Source organism: Anas acuta, chromosome 5, assembly GCF_963932015.1.
Source record: "Anas acuta chromosome 5, bAnaAcu1.1, whole genome shotgun sequence".
Taxonomy (NCBI): Eukaryota; Metazoa; Chordata; class Aves; order Anseriformes; family Anatidae; genus Anas; species Anas acuta.
Window position 1 is genome coordinate 56,354,320 of NC_088983.1, and position 24,284 is coordinate 56,378,603.

General features: G+C 39.2%; 1 protein-coding gene and 1 long non-coding RNA gene across 2 annotated transcripts; both read right to left on the reverse strand.

Moving 5' to 3' along the window:
- Positions 1–756: 756 nt before the first annotated feature.
- CCDC34 (coiled-coil domain containing 34) lies at positions 757–21,797 on the reverse strand. The gene is made up of 6 exons (XM_068684999.1): positions 21,595–21,797; positions 18,252–18,387; positions 16,888–16,995; positions 3,876–4,034; positions 2,851–2,992; positions 757–1,215 (listed from the first exon to the last, which is right to left on the reverse strand). Exons 1-6 carry the CDS (start codon positions 21,729–21,731, stop codon positions 1,001–1,003), a joined length of 897 nt encoding a protein of 298 aa, XP_068541100.1. The 5' UTR covers positions 21,732–21,797; the 3' UTR covers positions 757–1,000.
- On the reverse strand, positions 6,350–11,911 carry LOC137857871 (uncharacterized). Its single transcript, XR_011097318.1, has 2 exons — positions 11,774–11,911; positions 6,350–10,430 (listed from the first exon to the last, which is right to left on the reverse strand). It is a non-coding gene; the product is annotated as an uncharacterized lncRNA (long non-coding RNA).
- Positions 21,798–24,284: the final 2,487 nt, after the last annotated feature.

The following is a 24,284-nucleotide window of genomic DNA, read 5'->3' on the forward strand; positions in this document are numbered from 1 at the left end:
GGGCACAAGTTGTTCCAGAAGAAATTGCACCTGTATATAAGAAGAAAAATCACCATCATGAGAACATCTTCCTCACTAAAAATGTTCAAGATTCAGATTGACAGGACCCTTGATAATGCATTTGAAAGGTCTGGTTTTCTTTGCAACCTAGACTCTTCCAGAAGAGCCTCCGCTTGTCAGTTCCTCTATCAGCTGTGTCAGGAAGGTCAAGAAGTTATCAATGCACTCCAGAAACTCCCTTGACTGCTGTACTCTGCTTTCTTGCCCTTCCAGCAGATTTCAGGGTCATTCAAGTCTTCCTGTGAGACAAGGGCCTGCAAGTATAAGGCTTCTTCCAATTGTCTTTGAGAAGTGTCACACATAACTTCTTCCTGATCGAGTGGTCTGCGGGAGATGCCCATCGCAGCATTGCTCAGCTTGGTCGCCCTTTAATACAAACTCTCATACAGTCTCATCTGGCTAATCATCAGTCCTCAGGTAAAACTTCATGCATTGCTGCTGTGCTGTTCTCCCAGACTTTCGTTCCTAAAGAGCCTGTATCCATCCACTGCAGTGTTCCAGCGATGTAAGCTATCCAGCTACATCTCTGTAATCCCAATGCCATCATAGCCCTGCAGTTGCACACAGGCCTCGAGTTTCTCCCCCATTAAGCCAAGAATTTTTTTAAAGTCTGTTATAACCACCATCTTTAAAATAATCCAATAATACTGGAACACAATCATATGCACAAAAGAACTCTTTCAACAACAAAAAAAATGAAGAAAGCAACCAACAATACTGTAGATTTTATTTGTATTGAGGTACAATCCCATTATAATTAGCTAAATATGACTTCTTAAAAAAAAAATATAAGAGCCACTAAATAATAAGGTTATTGGTCAGTTACCTATAAATACAAAACAGGTTCTCAAAAAAAAAAAAAACAAACACGTTTGTACATGTAACTTGACATTTATGCCCCAGTTTACTCAAGCTCATAAGAATGATTTTGCTTTCCATACTACAACTGCTTTCTATGCAAGGAGCCAACACGAAGGTTGTTCTTGGGCTTACAAATTACTATAGATGAAGACTTATGGGATTGACAAGATACAGGTCTCTTACTATTCTTCATGGTAAGAACATTGTCTTCCTTTGGAGGAGGCACATACACTGGTTTCCAAGGAATAGGGTTGCAATATGCTGGAGCTGGATATGAATTTCCATCAGGGCGCCCTAAAACATTTAGAAAAAACACATAACTAAAAAGGAGTATTTATGCTACAAGCTTTATAATGCCAGCAGTTATAAAAATTATTTGACTAACAAAGACACAACTGCATCTTAAAAGGTACACCACGTAATTCAAATGATTCAGAGATAAATCTTCTACCCTTCTTTTACTGGCATATTTCTCATCTGTGTTAAAAAAAAAAAAAAAAAAAAAAAAAAAACAGGTCGAATTCTATGCAACATTCAGAATGCTCAGTCTTCTGTAAACTTAAAAAAACGTGAATGTAAAAAAACCGGCTACCTTGTATTATTTCAAAGCAGTTATAAATATGACTTCCTGTCACCATGTATGTAAAATTCACTTATTTTTCCATGTTTGCTGAGCTACGACTTTTCATTTTAGTGAGGGGAAAAATACGTTGGTTTTCCATAATTACATTAATAACCTGCAATTATTAACCTGGGGGCCCACAAAGCAGTATCAGAAAGCCTAAAATGTGACTGACAGAACATATTGCTCTATCAGTCATGCTTGTCTGTAGTGAAATTCCAGTGCGCTATCACGATGTTGGGTAAAACAAAGTCTATAATGTATTCTATTGTGTGAACACAACTGAGTAGGAATTTTACTCTTTTTTTTTTTTTTAAATCAATTTAACAAATGATTGCAGCTGTCAGGAACTAATGAGGTTCCAAAACAAAACATGAAAGCAAAGTGTATCACAACCTATAAACAGATGTAAGCACAAGAGCAACTGGTTGTTCATCTGCTACGTCCATTTCCTTAAGCATTCAAAGTCTGAATATTTTCTGTTAAAAATTCAAGTAACAATGATTTTAATTCTGAGCAAAAAGAAAGATGAAAGCATCGATTTTTCTTGTGTTTGTTTGTATTTAAAGGAAATTTAATTAAGCACTCAAATGTAATGTGCAATACTATTTCTTACAGCCCTTCAGCTTTTGTACGATGTGGGATTGTGACGAAGAGACAAAAATCAAGTGAGGCTCTCAAAACTCCATACCAACTATCAGCAGTAGTCTCTTTAACACTTCCCTTTAAAAGTAAAACAACAATAAAACAAGACCAAGACCACAGACCCAAGAAGGTGTGATACAATTGCAATGCTAAATGCAAAGTGTAGCTAAGAACAGAGGATGATTCTGTGTCTTCTTTTTCAGACAGGACTTGTGCCAGGCTTCTGTTAATTTTTGTATCTCAAAAATCTCTTTTCAAACACAGATTGTGGTGCAAGAAGAAGGCACACAGCTCCTCTAACACAAACATTGACTTTACAAGGATGCTAACATAGCTGATACACTTTGCAGGAACCAGTAATTGGCTTTGGTGATTCTTATGCCTGATAAGGAACATAATGAGATCAAAATCAATTATAATTTGGTATGCAACATTATTGTCTTCTCAAGTAACATTCTTTTCCTCCAATAAATGGCTATGAAAAATGTACTAATGACTGACTGTAAAAGCTTCTCTAACTTATACCATATGGGATATTCATTCCTACGTGTCAGAACTATGTATTAGATGAAATTCTTAAACAGGCTTCATTTTACATTGAAAGATTAGAGAGAAGGAACCGCAAACTTAAGCCACTACATATGTGTAGCAGGAATACAAACCTGTAGATTTCCTATGTGGAAAGCCATAACCATTTAAAACAGGGCGTGGTTTATTTCTAGCATTATGTAGCCATTCCTGAAAGATCTTCTCTGATCTCTCTCTCTTCTCCTGCAGCTCTGCTTCCCTTTCTTTTTCTTTTTCCTTTAAGTACAAGAAATTAAAAAAACAAAACAACAAAAAAAAAAAACAACTAATATGTCTACTGACAAAGCACTGTACAATATACAAAAACGGCAAATAAAATCTTTGCAGATTCCCAGGCTGCTGAATATATTTCAATTATGTTTTCATATATGAACACATTTTCCCAAAAATAGAAAAGTCACTTTTTTTTCTTTAAGTCTGAAAAAACACACAATCACATCCTCACCACCACCACCCCCTCTATATTAATTTGGGGGCAAGGGAGTGGGAAGCTTGCAAAACTCTTTTGGAAGACCAATACATGATACAGAGGAATTTTGGATGATTTCTGAAAATGCAGCTTTCTTATAATTTGGTGTAGGACCTCAAAGACGCTTACAACAAGTAAAAGGTCTTATGAAGCTCCTATAAAAATAAATAGCTGATTAATTATTAAATATGAAGAAACACTAAAATAAGGGCTCCTAGCATCAGATCGGTACAGACAGATAGAAGGGAACTTTTTTTTAGTTTGAAATACATGCAAGTATAATGACCAAAATAATAGCGGTACCGGGATAAAAATGCCCAGAATGCTGCTTATTTTCTGCCTCGGCTGAGTAATGAAGATATACCCTGTGGTTCGCAGTTGTATTTCCCATATCACACATCATGACTGTAGTGGATTTGCTTGGCTTTGCAACAAAGACTACTAACAAACGTGTTTAATATGCATCATGCTTTGTTGGCCATACCTCAATGTCTTCGCTGCACTAAAAAATATAACTTTTGAAACTATTCTTAACGTACAACACTCCATCTGATAAACTCCAATCAATTTAATCAACCAATATATTTAACATGTCAGGTAAACCTATCCAAATAAATAAATAATTAATACCTTCTCTCTCTTCTTCTTTTCTGACTCTTCAGCTCTCTTCTTCTTTAACCATTCTTTATACTTTACTTCAGCCTTTTCTTGTAGCTGCATTTTTTCTAGCTCCCTTGTGGCTTTTTCTGCCATTTCCTTGCTCTGCTTTCGTTCCCTTTCCCTTCTTTCCTACATGAAACAGATAAAAGAAACAGAATAAAATTTTTCAATACATTTCAATGGGCAATTATTTTGATGAATAGTTTATTATGTAATTACAAATAAAAATATCATAAACCTTGAAAAAAATCTTATTGCTGTCTCTGAAGACAGAACCTATTCATCACTAGCTGCAGATAAAATAGTTTTAAACATATAAACTTGTCATAAAACATGATAAAAATTGACTTTCTGGATTCCCTATGCTGTTATGTTTTATTTCTTCAAACATCTTTTAAAAAACTTCAAACACTTCTCAGTATTTCTGGGAAAGAAATATATGTTGCAATTCTTGACAAACATGTTTTCATTTTAGATGAAGAAATCCACTTTTCAGTGAACCTAGAGCAAACTCCAGTACCAAGTGGAAGTCAAACTGCTCCCCCTTCTAATAATAACTGAGATTATTAATGTGCAGATTTTCAGCACACTTAAGCATAAATGGACATGGAAAATAAGAAGTCCAAATGAGAATCCAGTTCATACATTATGTTTTCTACATTTGTGATACTTTTTCATTTATTTGCGTATGAAATTCACCTGTTTGTCTACAGGATCCTCCTTTTTACCTGCTGAAATAGAAAATGAGAAAATACGTTGGGTTGGTGAAAAATAACAGTGTGAAGTGAAATTGCTATCCTTATAATTTTTAAAATACAAAACACAGAAGTGTCATTACTTCTCTGTCTTTTCCAAGTGTGTGAATCTAATGGCATGCGATATTTTGGGAACCATTCTCTAGGCTAACAAGCACATACTGAAGGGCTCTTCTTAATCTGGAGAGAAAGGCATTTTCAGCTGAAGACTAACCATACCTCTCACTTCCCTTTCTGGCAACCTTTTTGAAATGCCTGGGATTCTGCTGGTTCATTACTACTACTGCTGCTTAGCTTACCTGGCTCTGAAGAACCTGTGATACACATATAGGGGCAAAAATCTTTACTAGACAAGCTGTACACATGACTTGGAGGAGAGGCAGAAGACTCAATATGAAACATATTCCATTTTATAGAAAAGAACTGCCAAATAAAGATATTTTTCTTTAAGAAATCTTTTTCATGTAAGCTCCTTGCTAGTAAGAAGGAGAATCTGAACTATTTTGACATACTTCAACAAATTTTGACTATATAAAGGACATATGCAGCATAGTTGGAAATTACAACTTCTCATAATTACTACAGTTGGCAGTATGGAAGTACAACTGCAAAGTAAAACAAACTGGATGTCTTCTTCAGCGAAAAGAGGAAAAACATTTACCAAAATAAAAAACAAAAAAGGGAAAGAAAAACATGCATATATACTTCCCTTCCTGTCTCACTTGTAAACACAAAAAGATCACAGAATCACAGAACTGTAGGGGTTGGAAGGGACCTCAAAAGATCATTGGGTCCAACCCCCCTGCCAAAGCAGGTTCCTTAGAGCAGGCTGCCCAGGTAGGTGTCCAGACGGGCCTTAAATATCTCCAGAGAAGGAGACTCCACAACCTCCCTGGGCAGCCTGTCTTTCACACGTTGGTGCGGAACTTCCCATGCTCTATCTTGTGACCATTACTCCTCATCCTGTCCCTGAAAACCACTAAAAAGAGGTTGGCCAAATCCCTCTGTCTCCCACACCTCAGGTATTTATATACATTGATGAGATCCCCTCTCAGTCTTCTCTCCAGGCTGAACAGCCCCAGGTCTCTCAGCCTTTCCTCACAGAGAAGATGCTCCAGGCCCCGTAACATCTTTGTGGCCCTCCGCTGGACTCTTCCCAGCAGATCCCTGTCTTTCTTGTACCGGGGAGCCCAGAACTGGACACAGTACTCCGGGTGAGGCCTGCCCAGGGCAGAGTAGAGGGGGAGGATCACCTCCCTTGACCTGCTGGCCACGCTCCTTTTAATGCACGCCAGGATCCCATTGGCCTTCTTGGCCACCAGGGCATGCTGCTGGCTCATAGCCAACCTGTTGTCCACCAGGACCCCCAGGCCCTTAAAGACAGAAAGCTAGATCTCCCCTCTTCCCCTGCTTTTCTTCCAGAAAATTCTGTTTTCTTCTGGCAAATGCAGTTACGCATAAAGAAACAATAGGCATAAAACTGGAGCTGGGGACCAGCACAATTCTCTTGTTCTGGTCTAAAGTGGGTATTTACTGGGTCAGTCCTTGTCCTGAGCAACAAAACTTGTCAGTACTCCACTAAAGCAGCATTATACAAAAGAAAAGTTCAGCTTATATTGCCCTGCAGAACACTACCTCATTTCTGCCACTTACTGGATGAGGTGCAAACCCAAGGCCAATAACAATACATTTTCTCTCAAAAGTGTTTGCTGTTTTTATTGTAAGAATATACTGGACAATAATATTTTCATATTTGAAGCTTCATCCACACTACATGAACTTGTCTTGATAAAGAAGTCCTTTCAAGCACAACCTTAGCTTACTCTCACCATTCATTTCCTTGTAAAGTGCCATGATGTTAAACTGCACTCTTCTTATCTAAATGAGCCAGATTACAGAATTACTTGCATTAGCATGCCCCTATCTGCGTTGGGCACTACTAGAAGCAATAGTACAATGTTAACAGCAGCAGCTAAAGTATGCATCAACTGTTGTTGTTTTTTTTTTTTTTCCTTTTACAAGATATGCCTTACTGACTATATTTGCCATAACCTCTGGGGTACATTTCTTCACCACAATGGTACATACAGGAGCCCTGTACGGTGTACTCTTGTTGTATGTTCTCATCTGACAAGAAACTGTTATTTGTGCATGCACTGCACTTGATTTCAAAAAACAACTGGCTACAAAACTACATTTTCTCCTTGTATACTCTTTTTTTTCCATTTCACTTCTAATAAATTCTGGTGAACATCAGCTGAATCTGTTCTGCAACACAAGGAAAACAGTCGGATCTGAATACACGCCAATTTCAATGCATATTCTGCAACATAAAACTCCACAGAACTACTAAAGAATCAAAGTCTTAATAACATGACTTCACAGCAGGGTTTGTAGAAAAGGCCTGCACACGTGATAAAATTACTGATTACAACTAAGACCAATAAAAGAAGAACTTCGTTTGGGGGAAAAAAAAGAAAAAAGAAAAAATTAAAAAAACGCTGAGATTTTGAAACATTTCCGTACTAGTAAAGAATGGAAATGATTTTTCCTAATATGAAGAAAACTCTTTTTTGTTTAAATAGGTAAAAAAGAAAAATCACCTGGTTTTGGTAAGTTATGTAGATCCTAAGTAACATCTACATGAAAAACAAATAACCAAGTTTTTCCTCCTTCTATAATGCATCTTACTCTCTTTTATTGAGAGCTGCTCCTCTGTCCCTTCATTACCAAATATTCCCCACTTGCATCTCTCAACAACTCCTATTTTGAGACAATGACAGTCTGAGACACACAGCAAGCATTATGTAGATCAGAGACACATGCTAAGACAGTGAGTTAAAGTCATTTGCAAAAAAAAAAAAAAAAGGGCTCACAAGGATTTCAAGTCTTTTGTTGTTTGCTAGCTTTTATTTATCAGCACTCTACATGGAATTTGAGTGCCTACTGTAACATTAGATTACAAAAGTAAGGATCTTTCAAAGCAACAGCTTTTAGCTAAGGGTTATACAACAAGCAAAAAATAAATATAGGAGAAAATTTAAAAATGGGGCCCTTCCATACATAAGGGATTTATACACTATCGACAATATCTAAGCAGAAAATAGGCTAAAAATCTTTCTGAAGGTTGTAATTAAAGGGGGGGGAGCTTCTTAGATAACAAATCTTTAATCACAATGCTTCAAATGAGTCCAGCAGTTTAGCAACAATCTAGGCTGTCCCAAAGTTAAATAAAGCCCTATGTAAACAATGATGTGCCGTGCATACTTGCATATTACCATGAAAGCCACAACTATTGCTAAATTTTTCTTCCGATGAGACACCCTGAAGATTGGGAGACTCCCTATAGGATTGCAGACGTTGCAGCTGCCTAGAAATTATTCTGCAGGCAAACCAGAAGCGCTTCCTTTTTCTCTCTAGGACAGAACAGCTTCTCCTTCATACAGTTAGTGTACACCACATTCTCAGCTGCTTTAATAACCTGCTTCATGTCAAGCTCCTGTCACCCCAGCCTTGCCAGCTTCCCTCCAGCCTCATTACTTTCCCTTATACAGTCTATCAAAAATGCCAGGAATGTGCATATTAATGTCTATGTTCTTCAATCCTCCCTTCACTCCCCTTCCACAGTTGGGGGGTGTGAGGGGGATTTAATTTGTTTACGCTTGGTATTGTCAGATCGGATTTTAAAAATTCTCTTTGATCCTTTGTTCCAAACAGACATGATCTGTTCAGCAAACCACTAGGAAATTTACATGCACTTTAAAATACGATTACACATATTACATAAATTAAGGTATCGATTGTAAAACATCCAATTACTCACTGCAAGAAAGGCTTGTTCTCCCACCACCCCACCCAGGCACATTATTAAGGAGAAAGGATACAAATCTGGCCTGCAGGTTCACTGCTCTGGGCTGAGATCCTATCGAGCCTATGAACATAATAAAGACTGGGCTAGGTCACTACCTGGAAATGCGCCACCCAAAACAAACCCAGCCATCACACAGAGCAGGGCGGGTGACTCAGTGGGCAGCATGTGTCTCACCACGTCAGTACCAAACCAATGTCTCAGCGGCACAACTATGAAGCTCCTAAGAAAAATCACATCTGTGTATATGCTGAGAATTGTCAGAGGAATTTAAAATTTGAAGAAGCATCACACTTTATTTAGTATATCTGCCTTCTATCAGGAAGAATTTCCCAGGCAGAAAATAGCCCAATTAGCACTGCAACAGAGACAACATATCCAGCTGGAAGACAATCAATAAAACATACAGTCCTGTACTTTTGTATTAACAATTAAATGAGAGGCTGAAGAGAGGGACAAGTGCAGAGCTGCTATGTGTTCTGCATTTTCTATGCAGTGTCACGACAGAAGAGTTGGAACTAGATGATCTTTCTAGGTCCCTTCCAACCCAAACCATTCTGTGATTCTACAAACAGAAATATTTCCAGAAATTAGTGTTTTGTTTTGTACGTCTAAGATACTTCTCACAGCAATCGTTTCCTGTTTCCCACTCTGCAGAATGTAACAGCATTTTTCTTTTTGGACATTTCTCTTTTCTATTTCACAGCTGTTTGCTCTGACATCTTAGCTTCCATATTCTACCATAATTTTATGCTGACAGTGAAATATAGGAACCAAAATCAGAACATACACCCAAATTTCCTCATTTATCCTCACAGCAATCCAGAACATCAAGCACATTTAACAATCTCGGAAACATCGTCATTCAGCCAACTGTTGTTATCTTTGTAATTTAGCACAGCTGAATTTTCCACAGCTCAGTCACCAACCCCAGCTCATAAAAATGCCTCTATAACCTCTCTATAATCTGGTGGCCTTCTGTGATGGGGTTACAGCATGGTGGTGATAGGGAAGAACAACTGACGTAATCTACCCGGACACGTGCAAAGCATTTGACACTGTCCCAAATGATATCCTTGTCTCTAAATTGGAGAGACATGGATTTGACGGAAGGGCCACTCCGTGGATAAGAGACTGCCTGGATGGTTGCACTCAAAGAGTTCCACGAGTTCTACAGCTCAGTGTCCAGGTAGAGACCAGTGATGAGTGGTGTTCCACAGGGTTGGTGTTGGGACTGCCTCTTACTTAACAACTTTGTTGGCAACATGGACAGCAGGACTGAGCACACCTTCAGCAAGACTGATGAAGACACCACGCTGTGTGCCGCGGCAACACGCTGAAGGGAAGGGTTGCCATTCAGAGGGGCAGAACCTCACGTGAACCTCATGAAGTTCAACAAGACCAAGTGTAAGGTCCTACAGCTGGACTGGGGCTATCCCAAGCACAAATACAGGCTGGGCAGACAATGGACTGAGAGCAGCTCTGACAAAAAGGACTCGGGAGTGTTGGTTGATGAGAAGCTCAACATGACTCGGTAACATGCACCTGCACCCCAGAAAGCCAACCGTATCCCGGGCGCCATCAAAAGAAGCACGACAAGCAGGTTGAGGGAGGTGGTTCTCCTCCAGGAGTACTGCGTTCAGCTCTGGAGACCCCAGTACAAGGACGTGAACCTATTATAGCAAGTCCAGAGGAAGACCACGAGGATGATCAAAGGGATGAAGCATATCTCCTACGAAGACAGACACAGGGAGTTGGGCTTTTTCAGCCTGGAGAAGAAACAGCACTGAGGAAACCAAACAGAAGTCTTCCAGTACCAAAATGGGGGGAGACACAGCCAGGACAGCTCACCCAAGCCGACCAAAGGGTCATAACATATGATGTTACGTTCAGCAACAAAAGCTGAGGGAAACAAAGAGGAGAGGGAGAACATTTGGAGTTAGAGCATTTGTCTTCCGAAATACCTATTAGGCATGATGAAGCCCTGCATTTCATGGCTAAATGTTTGCCTGACTGTGGGACTCAGTGAATCAACTCCTTATTTTGTTTTGCTTTATATGCGTCTTTTGCATTACCTGTTAAATTGTCTTTACCTCAGTTCACAAGTTTTCTCGGTTTCACCCTCTTGGCAGGATGGTGACTCTTCCACATCCTGCCATTAGGAGGGTGGGTGAGTGGGTGGAGGGAAGAATTAAGTGAGAGAACAGCTGTGTGGTGCTTAGCCACTTACCAGAGCTAACCAACAACAATGTATAATGTATTTATATGTACACTATGTATATACATTAATCAAATTCTCTAGATATTTCTAGGTTTATATTCTATTGGTATTCCAAGAGTGAAGTCACATAGTTAGTAAAGGTGGATATAACAGGACATTAAAATATTAAATAGAATGTAGAGGGTGAAGTGCACTGCATCGATGTTAATTTTTTAAATGTTTAATCAAAAAAATGTTGTCATCATCCCTTACTTTTAATCCTGATATTTTAATCTGCATTAATTCATTAGAGGTTCTTCTATGAGAATGTTATAAAGAATTAAATGGTTATATCATTTCATAAACATTTCACAGTTTATGCATCCATAATGTATTTCTCAAAGCCTCTGGTACTTTGAGTTGATAGCAATTAATCAGTAAATCAGAAATTAAATGTAGCTAATTATGTAGCTAATTTAAGTGTTCAATCCCACAGTTGTTGAGAAGAACCATCAAACCACATCTGTGGATCACAAGTTATGTAAAGCAGAAAAAATAAATTAAAAGAAAAAAAAATTTCTACTGTCAACAACAAGCTTTCTATTCTGTGGCAAAACAATAGAGAGTAGCTCGTGTATAAAACTGGGGTTCTTCTGACACTCTTGTAAAAACAGCACCCTTGACAAGTGGGCAAGTCTTAAACCCAGATTATCAAAAAACAAAGAGGTAGGGTCTGTGTCACTGTTTACATGAAGATAACATAATATCACATTGTGTGAGACATCTATAATTAAAACCATCCTCAGGTCTTTCCAGAAATACCAGGAAGAGGACACAGAGTAAGGAAGAAAGGGAGTCTGGAAGACAAAGGGTTTTTAAACTCAAGAGTTCTGTGTACTGCTCCTCATTCATCGGAGATGAGGTTGTGGGAAAAAGACTACGTACGTCTTGAATTCAGAAACTCCAGGGCAGATGAGGGAAAAGACAAAACAAAACAACAACAAAAAAGAACAAAACACTAAACTGGCATCAGACAGCAGCTTACGTATTTTCCAAAATAGAAGAGAAGCTTTTCACTAGCATCTCCAAACTTCCACTGAGTAGAATACAGGGAGTAATGAGGCAGTAGAACCAGTGTCTGGTCACACTGTGAAGGAACTTGGAATTGAACCATTTTGGACAAATTCTGAATAGTGGTGATCTTCAAAGGAAACACTACAAAAGAAAGCATGAATGAGTGATCAGCTCTGAACACCTATGACCTCACTCATGACATTATTGTTGCTCATTTTATACTCAGCCAGTTTTGTAATCACATGTTCATCCATCAAAATATAGATAAGAAAGCAAAACCCTTGGAAGGATCACAGATGGAAATCCCAAATATTTTGAAGACATTAAAGCAGTACTTTTTATCTTCCTCCTTCAACTGTTATTTACCCAAGTCTGCAAATCATTTGAGCATCACCTACAGTCACAAAACTATAGCTCTTATTTGTCAAGCAAGAACACATTTGACAAGATAGAAGTTACAAGGATGCTGTTATGGAGAGGAGATTTTCCAAACGTATCACACGTGGAGGTCTCCCAGTCCCAACCCAGTCCCAATGATTCAAAGATACAGGCTTGCATTTTTAACCTTACTCAGTGGTAAACAATGACTGAAGTTAACTGATCTGTTCATCATCTACTGGGAGTCCGTCAGCATATAAACATGAACTGACAGACTTCAAGGGTCTCCATTTTTATTTTTTTTAATTATAAGTTCTAGCAATTCTTTACCTCTTTCTTAATAAAAATAAAAATAAATATAAATATAATAATAAAAAAAACTTTAGCTTCATTTCACTAGGAAAGGGTCCTTTCTTGGCCCTCCAAAAAATTTTATCTTTCTGTTTGTCACTAGTACGGGAAACAGAGAGCTGAGTATTAGCTCAGAATGCTTCCACAAGCTGCTTGGATTTAGTGCTTACACATCGTATCAGCACGTTAAATGACATAGTAACAAGAAATATACCCAGCTTTTGCAAAAACATTTAGCTACAAAAAGCAACGTAGACAACACAGACAAGGAAAAGCTACATATAAATGGATTTTCAAAATTAGTCCAGTACTGAGTCTGCTGTTTCTAAGATTTTCAAAGGTTTACTTTTATATATTTTAAAAGTACTACTTCAGACCTGGTTACTTCCACTTTTAAAATTCTTCAGTTTGAACAGAAGAATTGCGCATTTTCAAAGAATTTGGAAGAATGTGATCAACCAGTGAAATCAGGTAATTTTTCCCTCAAGGACTGAGAGATAATAAAGAACTATGAGAAGGACATTTACAGGCTTTCAAGATTGTACTGATAAAATTGAAAATGACAGAGGAAAAACAGCTTTTCTATTAATGTAAAAAGTGGGCGAGTGAAATTCTCTACAGTTCTAGACTTATACACCTCTAGGAGTATACACAAAAGCAGTGACTGACTTTAAAATAGGACCATAAGCAAGTTGTTGGTACAGTCATCACAGATTTGAACTGCTTTAGGAGCTAATACAATTACATAAATATAAACCTACCACATCGCAGCTTAAAATGAGCTGAAGTTTTAAATTACTTCACAAAAATACATCTTTGTACTCAAAACCTAATAAAATTTATGTATGGCACAAGGAATTACAAGCTTTGTAAGCATGGCTGCACTGTTTCAATCCAAAATAAACTATGCATATATAGGTCAATTTTACCTCTTAACAACTTTATTCCACATAATGTTAACAGGTTTACCCATCTGTGGTTATCAAAATGTAGAACAAAAATAGCAATAAAAAATACAACAAAAAGTACCAGAACAAACACACATGGAGAAAATAAGCCTTCACAAGCGCTAATTCTAACACGAAGAAATGAGACAGTAGGCAGTTTTCAATACTTATTCAAGATTTAGATCAGTGATGAGATGGGGGAAATCAAGGATGTAGATTTCTTTCTTTTTAAGCTTCACAGTTCAACTATGAGTTGCCTACACAGAGCTCCTTACAAACTAGAGCCTAAATACAGCAATTAGCAATCAAGCAATCATTTTAACATGCCAAAAACATTAAGACAGACTCTAACGGCTTTGCTGATCTAAGTTCAGTTCCAAATACCACTCAAATCCCTGTCAAAATAAGGCTTCTTTAATAATGAAAACATGACATTGAACAACTTCACTTGCTCAACATTTATAACCACGCATACCTCATTTTTATCCATAAATGTAACAGTAACGGAGAAAGAAGTTTCAGTAATACGTACAAAATCCTGTTGGTTTCATTCAAATTTTCTTCTGGATTCAAAAATATGTCTGTAGATACTTTTAGAGTTAAAATTTTTTGACCAGTATTCCTCTGACTTGTTAAAAGATAGAGCTCTATTACAGCTAAAACAGAACAAGTCAGACAGACAATTTACTGTCTGCCCACAAATGACTCAACCTTAGGAGACAGAGAATGTAAAACTATTTTTGTCCACCAGAGATCTAGTATCTTAATGAAAATTGAAAAGGCATTAGGAGAACCAGGATAACACCCGACAGCTTATTTTATTAAGCCTTTACTTCCTGGTAAATTGCAAAATTTTGTTATATTTGCATACATATTTCACAGCTTAAGATGTTCTTTGATAGTTCACATTTCAAAATATCAGTTCTAGTTCACTTTCAACCTTTAAAATCACAACAGCTATTTACATAGAAGTTTATTAAATGCTGATGACACCTTTATTTTCAAAAATAATTTATGCAAAATGACTGGAAGCGTATGAAAACTTCACATCACATGTTTTTAAATAGATATTAAACAAACAAAACAAAACAAAAAACAGTGACTACCAGTAGATGAAATTGATCCTCAAGTGTTGCTTCCTAACCTGACATGACCTGAAAAGTCTGTCAGATCACAACTTACTTCGCCACATAACAAAGTGCAAGAAATCTGACTTGACAGACAGAAAAAGAGCAGAATGCTTCTATGCAAATACAGCGATTCTAATTCTGGCATAAACATCCCTCACATTCACAGTACAAAGATTTTTCCAGCAGTATCCTGCAGCTGCCCCAAGATTTTGTGCTCAACATGAAGGAAAAAGTTTCATGTACGCTCAAACATCCCTTACTTACTTTCTCAGTATAGTATTCAGCTATGGGGAAGAATGATAGATTTGCAGAAATCATAGAGGTAACATCCCTGAAAGGACTGCCTCCTGTAGAGTAAAGCATTTTCTACAATTTACACAGAAGGGTAAGAGTCAGGGAGGTATGAAAAGGATGAGTGCTTAATGCTTATCTCAGTGAAGAATACCGTGAATTTTGCCCTCAAGAAGGAGCAGCTTTTCGTGCCTGTAGAAGGAAATAAAGAGAGCTTTCCCAAATAAAACATGCACACACATTCCTCAAGAAAATCATAGCAAGCATTCATGAATCCAACCTTAAACTTCACATGAAATCTTCATGCAATTTTAAACGCATCCTTAGCCACTGAATTGACATGCTTATCCTTCAGTCTGTGTTCAGATCCACAGGTAATCTTGCAGAAACCTGAAGTGGTGAGGACTATGTAACGCACATGTTAATATTCTAAAGACAGCTAAGCCTTTAAGTTCAGTTTGTTCTTGATTTGAGTGCAGTTTACAGAAAAACTACCCAATGAATCATCTGATTTAAATGAAAATCAGATTACTTTTGGTAAGTGCTTGGGACATGGCCTAAGGATGACCTTATTCTTCCAAAACATAACGTGTACAAGTCCAGACACAAATATGTTTGTTTGTTTTTTTCCACTGTCCCCTGGGCTGATGTACCATCAAAAAGATCTCCTACTCTCATGGACAACAGAAAAGAAGTTGTTCATCAGTAAACCCAAAGTTTCAAGGAGGACCCAAATAAGTAGAGATTTACAGAAGTTGACTGAGATAGACAGACTCAGAGAGAATTTTGACTGTTTTGAACTCTGAAGTGAAAAATTTTTAACGGGCAACCCAAGCTTGTTTAAGCCAATGAATAGTTACAGACAGCTGTAATTTGTGTTTTAGAAGAGGAAAATTGCATTGTTCTTGCTGAATAATACGTCCTTTACTTTTTGCTGTGTACTTCAACAAGGACGGATCCTTTCTACATCATATTGAACATCTGAAGCAGGATTGTCCTGGTGCAGATTTATGCTAGTCAGCCAGTCAGCAATGAGGCTAAAAGAAAATAGGTTCGATCCAAACACAGGTTATTTTAGTGGTTCTAGATTGAACCTGAAGGTGGAGAGACAAATGTATTAGGCCTGGATATCTAGCCCACGTAGTGCTATTGTGTTATTTTTGATCAATTTTCATCTGATTTTATTGAGAAACAGAAGTACCAAACAGTAAGTAACAGGTATTGCTACAGACCATTAAGACAGTGAACAAGTATGTCCATGAATTACCAGGGGCTGAACAAGACCAAATCTCTCAAGCTTTTCCACTGTTGCCACTCAGAGCACACCCTGTTTGTGGCACACAGAGCTGTATATTGCCCTGTAGAGATTAGGATTCTGTCTGCTTCTGACACTGGACATGGACATCCTCTCTGGAGAACTGAAAAAGATTTCTTGATCCCACTCAGAAATGACTTTTTGCATGAAGGAACTCCCAATTGCTAGCTGTGGTCTACTGAGAATTTCCTGAATCTGGCCTCACACCTCAATTATCCCTCTAAACTCTACCATACTATTTGCCTGTCCACAACGGTACTTAACTAAACCCCTTTTCTGGCTCTACTTGGTGTACAAAACATTGCAGTTAAGTTGTACGCTTCACCCAATGTGCTTGGACATTGAACCTAGGAAGTCAGAAAGACTAGGGTATACCCTAGATCAGAATCCCAGCTATCATTAGCAGAAGTCTACTGCACAAGATGTAAGCCAATTGTCAGTTATCTGACTACTCAGAAAACAGATCTCTTTATACCTCATGGGAAAAAAAAAAAAAAAAAAAAAGTCTTGGGAGAATGTTTAACAGTGTTGGTGTGGTTTTGCAATTTTCAATTAAACAGTCATTCTTTCAGCAAATTAAAAATATGGCTGTCCAAACAGTCTAAGTAAATTTTACATAGGTTTACTTAAGCATGGCATATGCTGGAACTCTTGCAAGCAAAGAGTATTTTACCTCTTCTCTTTTTTTTTGCATCCACTCCTTGTGCTTCTCTTCAGCTAGCCTTTTCCTTCTTTCACATTCTTCTTTTTGCTTCATCTTCTCAAGCTGTATGTTCATTTGCTAATTAAAGAAAAAGCAGACAACTTTAATATGTCATGGCTTTAATATGTCATGAAACGCGCTCAGTATTGTCAATGGTGCTGCAGTTAAAACAATACAAGCATTAGATTTAGAAAATTTTCCTTCATTAAGATTTTGGAAAAGATGGATGACAGCCAACACTGAAACATTGAAACAACCAATGGAAATGTATAAGATTTTAGAAGATGAACCAGAAATACATTTTTAGCTGGGCTTTGGAAATAATTCAACATAGTAAATCACCCCTCCTTCTAAATGTCCTTTCAGTTAATGGGATCTCAATATGTAGTACTACAAAGAGAGACAACTACTGAAATGGATTCTAAAGGGGAGAACATTAAACGTGTGGTGATCGCTAACAGATCAGAAAATACTCCTCAAGATTAACAGATTATTTTGGTGTTATGCTGACCTCTAAAACAATGTTCTATAACCTTCCAGTGGTAGGTGTTTAATAACAGCACAAGGTAACCCACATAAAAATATACGTTACTTTCACTTTACAGATAAAGGGAATCATAGAAAGGTTAGGACATTGCTCAAGGTCAAATGACAAATCAGTAACTAAAGTGAGAAATGATCTAACTTTGATGTAATTATTCTAACCACTACCCAATATTTCCAACTTGGTTGTAAACAAAAGTATCGTTTAATCAACTGCAACTACCCATATATTAATCAAGAAAAGATATAGTGCATTCACTTAATTCTGCCTCATCCCCAGTATTCAGGAACTGTTTGTATGCAAGGGGCAAAAAATGGAAGGAAGGAAGAAAAACAGAGAGGCACAGCCTGGAAAATGACTCCAAACAGTTGTGTAATTACACACTAAGCAGGTAATAACACTGTGCCTCATATCTAACGAAGCAGTTTGGCATGCTTACGCCCAGCACACACCCTGTCGTGTTTTACTGCCTATATGCATTCGTATGTACCCATGATGAAAATGAAGGTACCAGTTACAGAAATGTTTTATTCTTTTAAACTTGAACCATTACCTGACAGTAGAATAAGAAAAACATTATAGAGCACTACCAATGATGTGCAATGTTTAGCAAAAAAGAATATGCAGAGCATGAATCACATAAGCATTGCCAAACATTATGGAGAGATAATGACCCTAAAATAATGGACAAAACTACTTGTTTTTTCACAACCAAAAGTAAAAGAACTCCTCTATTGGTTGATTGCTTTTTTTTATTAGACTTGATATCAAGCTAATCAGATGTATTCACCTCTGCAGCTCTCGCCTGTAAGCGGGCACGTAGTTCCTTTTCTTTCCCAATGAACCATTCTTCCCACGGTGAAAGACTGTCTTTCAAAGGAGACTGTTTTTTTCCTTCTGTTATTTCTGAGTCTTCAGCAGCCTTCCTGTGTTATAAATGAGAAATGTAAAAGAATATTATCTGTAGTATGTTTAATTGGAAAGTTAACCAGTGCTGCTGCCCCCCAAAATGATATTTCTTTGTATCGTGACAACAAAATTATTTTTCTATTTGTTCAGTAATCTCCAGAATGGATAAACAGCATTTATTTTGTATTTCTGACCATCCTACTTACATCCTACTTATTAAATTATAGCTCGCTATTGATTTTTTTAGTTCCTGTTCCAAACTGTGAAACAGATTCAAACATTACCTTTTATAAACTAAAGAAAAACTAACACCAGAAACATCAAAGTGTCACCTTCCTTCTCACATACGGAGACCAGAGGAAATCAGAGGTTTTACATTAACATCCTATCCTTGGTCACTGAGATGCTCAAAGTATCAAGGGGCCTTTAGCACGAGCCAAGGATAATCAAGATTATTTTTTCTGCTTTCAAGTCCTATGGAATTGGATTAATGATATCAAGCAACCTCTGCACTGAGAATCCATTCATTCCAACAGTTACAATTTTCCTTCTTAAAACACATTCATAGGGAAGATACACAAGAACTATGGCTTGCATACAATACTTGATATTACACAAGGTTAGATTTTTAGTAGGACACCTTGCATAACTCACTCGTAACTTCTTTACTCATGAATAATGCAGCCATCCTCGCCTTGGGCCAGAAATATCTTTTATAATATTCTGTCTGTGTACTCCCTCCTAACAAAGAAATTATTATATTGGGCTCTAAGTCAACAAAAACTGATAACATGCCACTAGATTTCTTTATAAACTTTCCTCTAACCTATAGATTTTTTTTTCATAACAACAAAACAATGAAATTAGACTTCACATTAGTATTTTATAGGAACGCATGTACTCTGGAAACACCTGCCTACACACTTTACTGCAGTGAGTAATTCTGCTTGGTTAATTCAAGCTATGAAAGAGCCATCCAAACAAGCGTATTATGTTAATGCTCCTGAAATGAACCTTTTAAGCATAACATATTTTTATAAACATGGAAATAATGCATATTCACAAGGTGCAGCAACAATCTATTGCAAAATATTTTGTCCCAGTAATCCTTAGAATATATTTCTATAATAGCAAGCACTTGGGGGCAATGCGAAGGAGTTTTGTCCTACCATTCTCCGCTGCTGTTACCTACATGCGTGTGCCTACATAACCATTCACTGGTCATGTTGTGGAATTCCAGGAAAACTGCTTCTTGTTGAAACTAACCCGAAAAAGGGTCACGTTCCCTGCCCAGAATCAGCCCGCAAACCCTCTTTATACTGTTTTGCCACAGAAACACGGTAGCACAATGGAAATGACAGGCCACACGCACACAACAAGCGGAGAAAAGCAGCACAGGCCAAGCACCCCCAAGCACAGCGTTGTCCAACATCTGCTGCACCCTAGGTCTTGGATGTGAAAGCAGGAAGACCAAAAATTTAACAGAGGCAGTTTTGAAACAGGCAGATATAAGGGATACAACTTAGGAATGCATAATAATGCATTTTGTTGGAAAATAACTCTCTGAGAGTTTATTAAAGATAAGGATAAAGGTATTATGCATTCAAATTCAGCAAACCGATGCAACTCTGTCCAGACTTGACGTTTTGGGCAGGGATACTTCCTTAACACATTCCTTTGCTCGGCACAATTTGCATTATGGTACTTTGTACCAAAATAACACTGACATACTAGGCTAACCTGGGAAAAAGCACTGACAGAAGGAATCCACTCAGAAAAACACTATTTACTAAGTGTTTGCTTACATCAATAGCTAAAAAGTCCAGGCTGTTAACTTTTCAAAAAAAAATATACATGTATATTCAGAGTAATGAACAAGACCCATGTTAAATGCAAGTAAGAAATGACAGAAAATTGAATTTTCCAGAGGACAACACACGTCGAATATGCAGAACTGGTAGGAGAAATGTGTTTCCTCTCCTGCAGTTCTCTGCCCAAAGCTCCCGGGTTGCACCAGAGCAAGGTCTGGACCCCCAACCTTCCCCATGCACATCCTGGCCACCAGTTCCACTCTGTGGCACGCTGGTTGTGTTTTGAGCCACATAAAACTTAAATTTCATGGGACCCCTTTCCGAAATGCTAGCATAGTCACAGCTATAACCTTCATCAGAGTAATTAGTACAAGACTTCTGAAAGTACCACAGTCTCAAGTGTGCATATGTATTCAAATAAGTATCTTATATCAAATCAAGTGTGTTTGGTGTTAAAGCAGAAGTCTGACTAACAAAACACTGTGCTTATTATTTACCACACATTCACTGACGTCCCACCATCAGACACAATGCCGATCTATGCTGAAAGCACAAAAATGCCTAACATCCTTTCACCAGGCCTTGTTTTCAGCCTCTACAAATATTAGATTTCCCACGTTAAACCTCTGCCTCTGGCGAATTAATAAGACAACAACAGCAAGAAGACTCTGAGAAAGTGCGTTCAGGGAGGGGGGGTAAAGTCAGTGTAAGAAGTGTTTTTTATTATTATACCTTTGAGATCTTGGCAGTTACACACGGAAGCTGCTGCGTGAGCGTTTGGTAGACACTTATTACAATAGAGCAGCAGGGTATGTATGAGCGAAATTCATATTGTGCCCACAGAATTTAATGAGGCTGTTCCAGCTCAAGCCCTGACAGCGGTCTCCTTCAGTTGCATTTCACGGCTGCCAGTGAACACTGCAGCAACAGGCCCCAAAATCGAGAGCTGTTTCAAGCAGCACCTCAAGCTGCAAAGACCTCAAAGATCTCAAGCAGCAAGGCCCAAGTGCTACAGAGCCTGGAGGTACCCGAACAGCACCAGCGAGTGGGAAGGGGCAGGAGGACAGGAGGGACCACGGCCAGGCGAGCAGCCTCTCCACTCGGAGACTTCTGAGAACGTCTGAACGCTTTTCTTGGGCTTGGAGCAATTATTTCGGATAATGCTTGCCACAAAGAGGCGGTGCAGCCCTTCCCCTGCCCCACCGGGGCTTTCAGCTCAGCGCCCCGAGAGGTACCTCACAGGGAGGCCACATCCCGGGCACGGCCGGCTCCCCCCGCTTCTTTTAGGGGCAGGACGTGCCTTTGTGCCTGGTTATGGCCCTGCGGAGCACAGCGGGGCGCCTGCAGGAGGTGAAATAAAACCCGGGGAAACCCAGCCCGCACCACGCAGCCTCCTCCCCGCCGCGCCGTTACCTACGGCCCGCCCGGCCGCGGGGGGACGGGGACGAGAACGGGGACGCCCCTGCCCCTTCCTCCTCCTCCTCCTCCTCGCCGCCGCTGCTCATGCCGCCGGCGAGCGCCTGAGGGAGGGGGCGGCGGTTACCGGCCATTAACGGCCATTAACGGCCACTAACGGCCAGCACCTTCCCCCCGCCCAGCTCCCGGCGGCCCCCGCGGCGCCGCCATGGCGACCGCGACGCGGCGCGGCGGGCCCGGCCCCGCCCCGCCTCCCCCTCAGCCTGTCGCGACATGCCCGCGATATCGCCCCCCCACACCCCCAAGCCCAGAGGGAGGGGTCTGCCCTTCCCCGTGGCAGCTCTGGGGGAGATGCTGTGATGGCTCCCGCAGGGAGAGCCCCGGCGTTAGCCCCCGGGTGCTGGTGTTGGTCAGAAACACACACACACAAAAAAAAAAAAAAAAAGCCGGGCTCAGAAACACAAACCCGGCCCGAGTCAGAAACACAAAAACAGCCCAAATCCCAACTCACAACGCTGACTGCAGCTGATGCTCGTGGTGTTAGCACAACCCCACAGGAGGCTGCTGAGCTCGTCATCCACAGACTGGAGCAGTACGAGCTGTGGTCTGTAACAGACAGCAAATTACAGCAATTAAAATAACCTAAACTGATCAGTCCAGCACTGGAAGCAGCAGGATGGCACTAGAAACTACACATTTTTAGTCAATGATTTGGGAAGCAGCACGAGCAAAGCTTCGCATCACGGTGGGGGGCATGAAAATGTCAGGAATTTCAACAAGCTGCAGCCCCACGTAATTGTAGATATCCTCTGAAGGCCTGGAAACCTCCCGTGACCTTAAAGCCCACTTCATAGTGAACACAGGCAACAGTCTTAAATAAGAGGGGGGAAAAAATAACCAGAATTCATGCCTCCAGATTGCTTATGCAGAGGGCAGCAAAAGCCTGCTCACCCTCTGAGGAATTACAGCATCGTTACTGGTATAACATAACATTGTTGATGCCCCTTTTCTTTTTGTTCTGTCCAGTCACTCTGCCCAAATTAATACTGGCAAGATCCCAGACAATGAGATTCTGTAAAATAATGACTGAAACAGGAATCCTACAGGTCCATACACAGCTTCTATGGCCACAGAAGGACTGGCAAATAGAAAAGTGGCACATTGCAAGGACATACTTCATGGCAAAACTTTAAACTCTGTCAACTTTTCCTAGGAAAGACTGCCTCTGAAAAGCATCTGCTATGGCAGGAATCAAGCACTGATACTACTGAAGCTCACGAGTAAAAGCAAGCTGGCCTAATGAGGCACAAAATTTGCCACAAACAACTGGATGTGGTGAATGAATATGTGTGTGTAATATATATCTGTGTGGGTGGGCATGCATGTAGGGGTAACAACCCCTACAGTTGATACTATTGTGAAAAAACAGCCAAAGTTCCCACCATAGAAGTGACAAAATCTACATTCAGCCTTTCAGCGCTAAGTGAACTCACACCATCACAGACTACAGAGGAAGCACTTTAAGCTTTCTAGCAACAGGAGTTAAATTTGGAGTAAAACCACAGGTGTATATTCACAGACCTATACTTTATGTCAGTTCAAAGTCAATCAACATGTCTGAGCTTCTAAATGATTCTGACAGATTGCTGACACGTAATCCCTAATTGTCATCCACTGTACTTGAAAAAAAGATTTTACATAGAAAATGGTGCTGAGAAAGCAATTTTACAATTAACTGAAACATAGAAATGAATTCAATCCTAGGCATAAATCAAATACCCTCAATTATTAACACTCCTGTTTTGACAACTCTATGAAATAAGTGAATTTGCCAATTCTTCCTTATAAAATCTTCAAATTTTAGAAATTCAACTGTATTCTGATCAGCTCAGCCTCAGAGAACACAATGGCCATCAGGAGGAAACCTCTCAGTTAAGCTTAATACCAGTCAGTTTTAATGAAAAGCAGCAAATTACGTTGTTCTCAGATGTATTGTCTAGTTCAATACCTGCATTTAGGAACACAGAAAAAGCATAAAATAATCCTACTGAAAATAAAAAGACTAGACTGAGGCAGCACAAACATGCCTTAAGCTTCTTGGCATCAACAAAGCACACATTTTGAGATCATTTGTCTATGTTTTACTCAAACAGAAAAAAAAATACAAAATTTAAGCCATATGCATGTACGTGAATTTGAGTCTTCAGATTTTTCTGGTGTGGGCAAAAGTAAGTGGTGCAGCAGGTGCATCTGCGAGGAAGAAAGCTACTTGGATCTATGCTCACCATTGGAGTTGACCAATCAATGTCTATGCTAGTCTATGAGCTATTTTTACGCCTTCATTTGTAATTCTGCTTCATTAGATGCTAGGCATCCTGAGGGGTCTTGGATAACTTCAGTTTTCCTTCACTTTCTGGTGGTTTCCCATCCTTGCAATAAGCCATACCCACTACTGGTCCCAGTCCAGATTTTCTGTAGGTTGCACAAATGGAGCCAGCTATTTTCAAGGACCTCAGCCTTGAGAAGACATGTTTCTCTTTTTAGGGGAATGTGCAACAATTCTATGAAACAAACTTAGTAAAATCTCATCTTTTCAAATCAATAGTATGATTCGTGCTCAACTCAATGGGCTGGATTTCACCTTATATTCAACCAAAATGCACCCGTTTTTTGTGTTAGTTGGAGAT

Coding starts and splice junctions, on each gene's coding strand:
- CCDC34 (XM_068684999.1), bottom strand. CDS start 21,731: ATGGCCGGTAACCGCCGCCCCCTCCCTCAGGCGCTCGCCGGCGGCATG. Junction 18,388..21,594: donor CGCGGCCGGGCGGGCCGTAG/GTAACGGCGCGG, acceptor TTTATAACACAG/GAAGGCTGCTGAAGACTCAG. Junction 16,996..18,251: donor TACAGGCGAGAGCTGCAGAG/GTGAATACATCT, acceptor TTCTTTAATTAG/CAAATGAACATACAGCTTGA.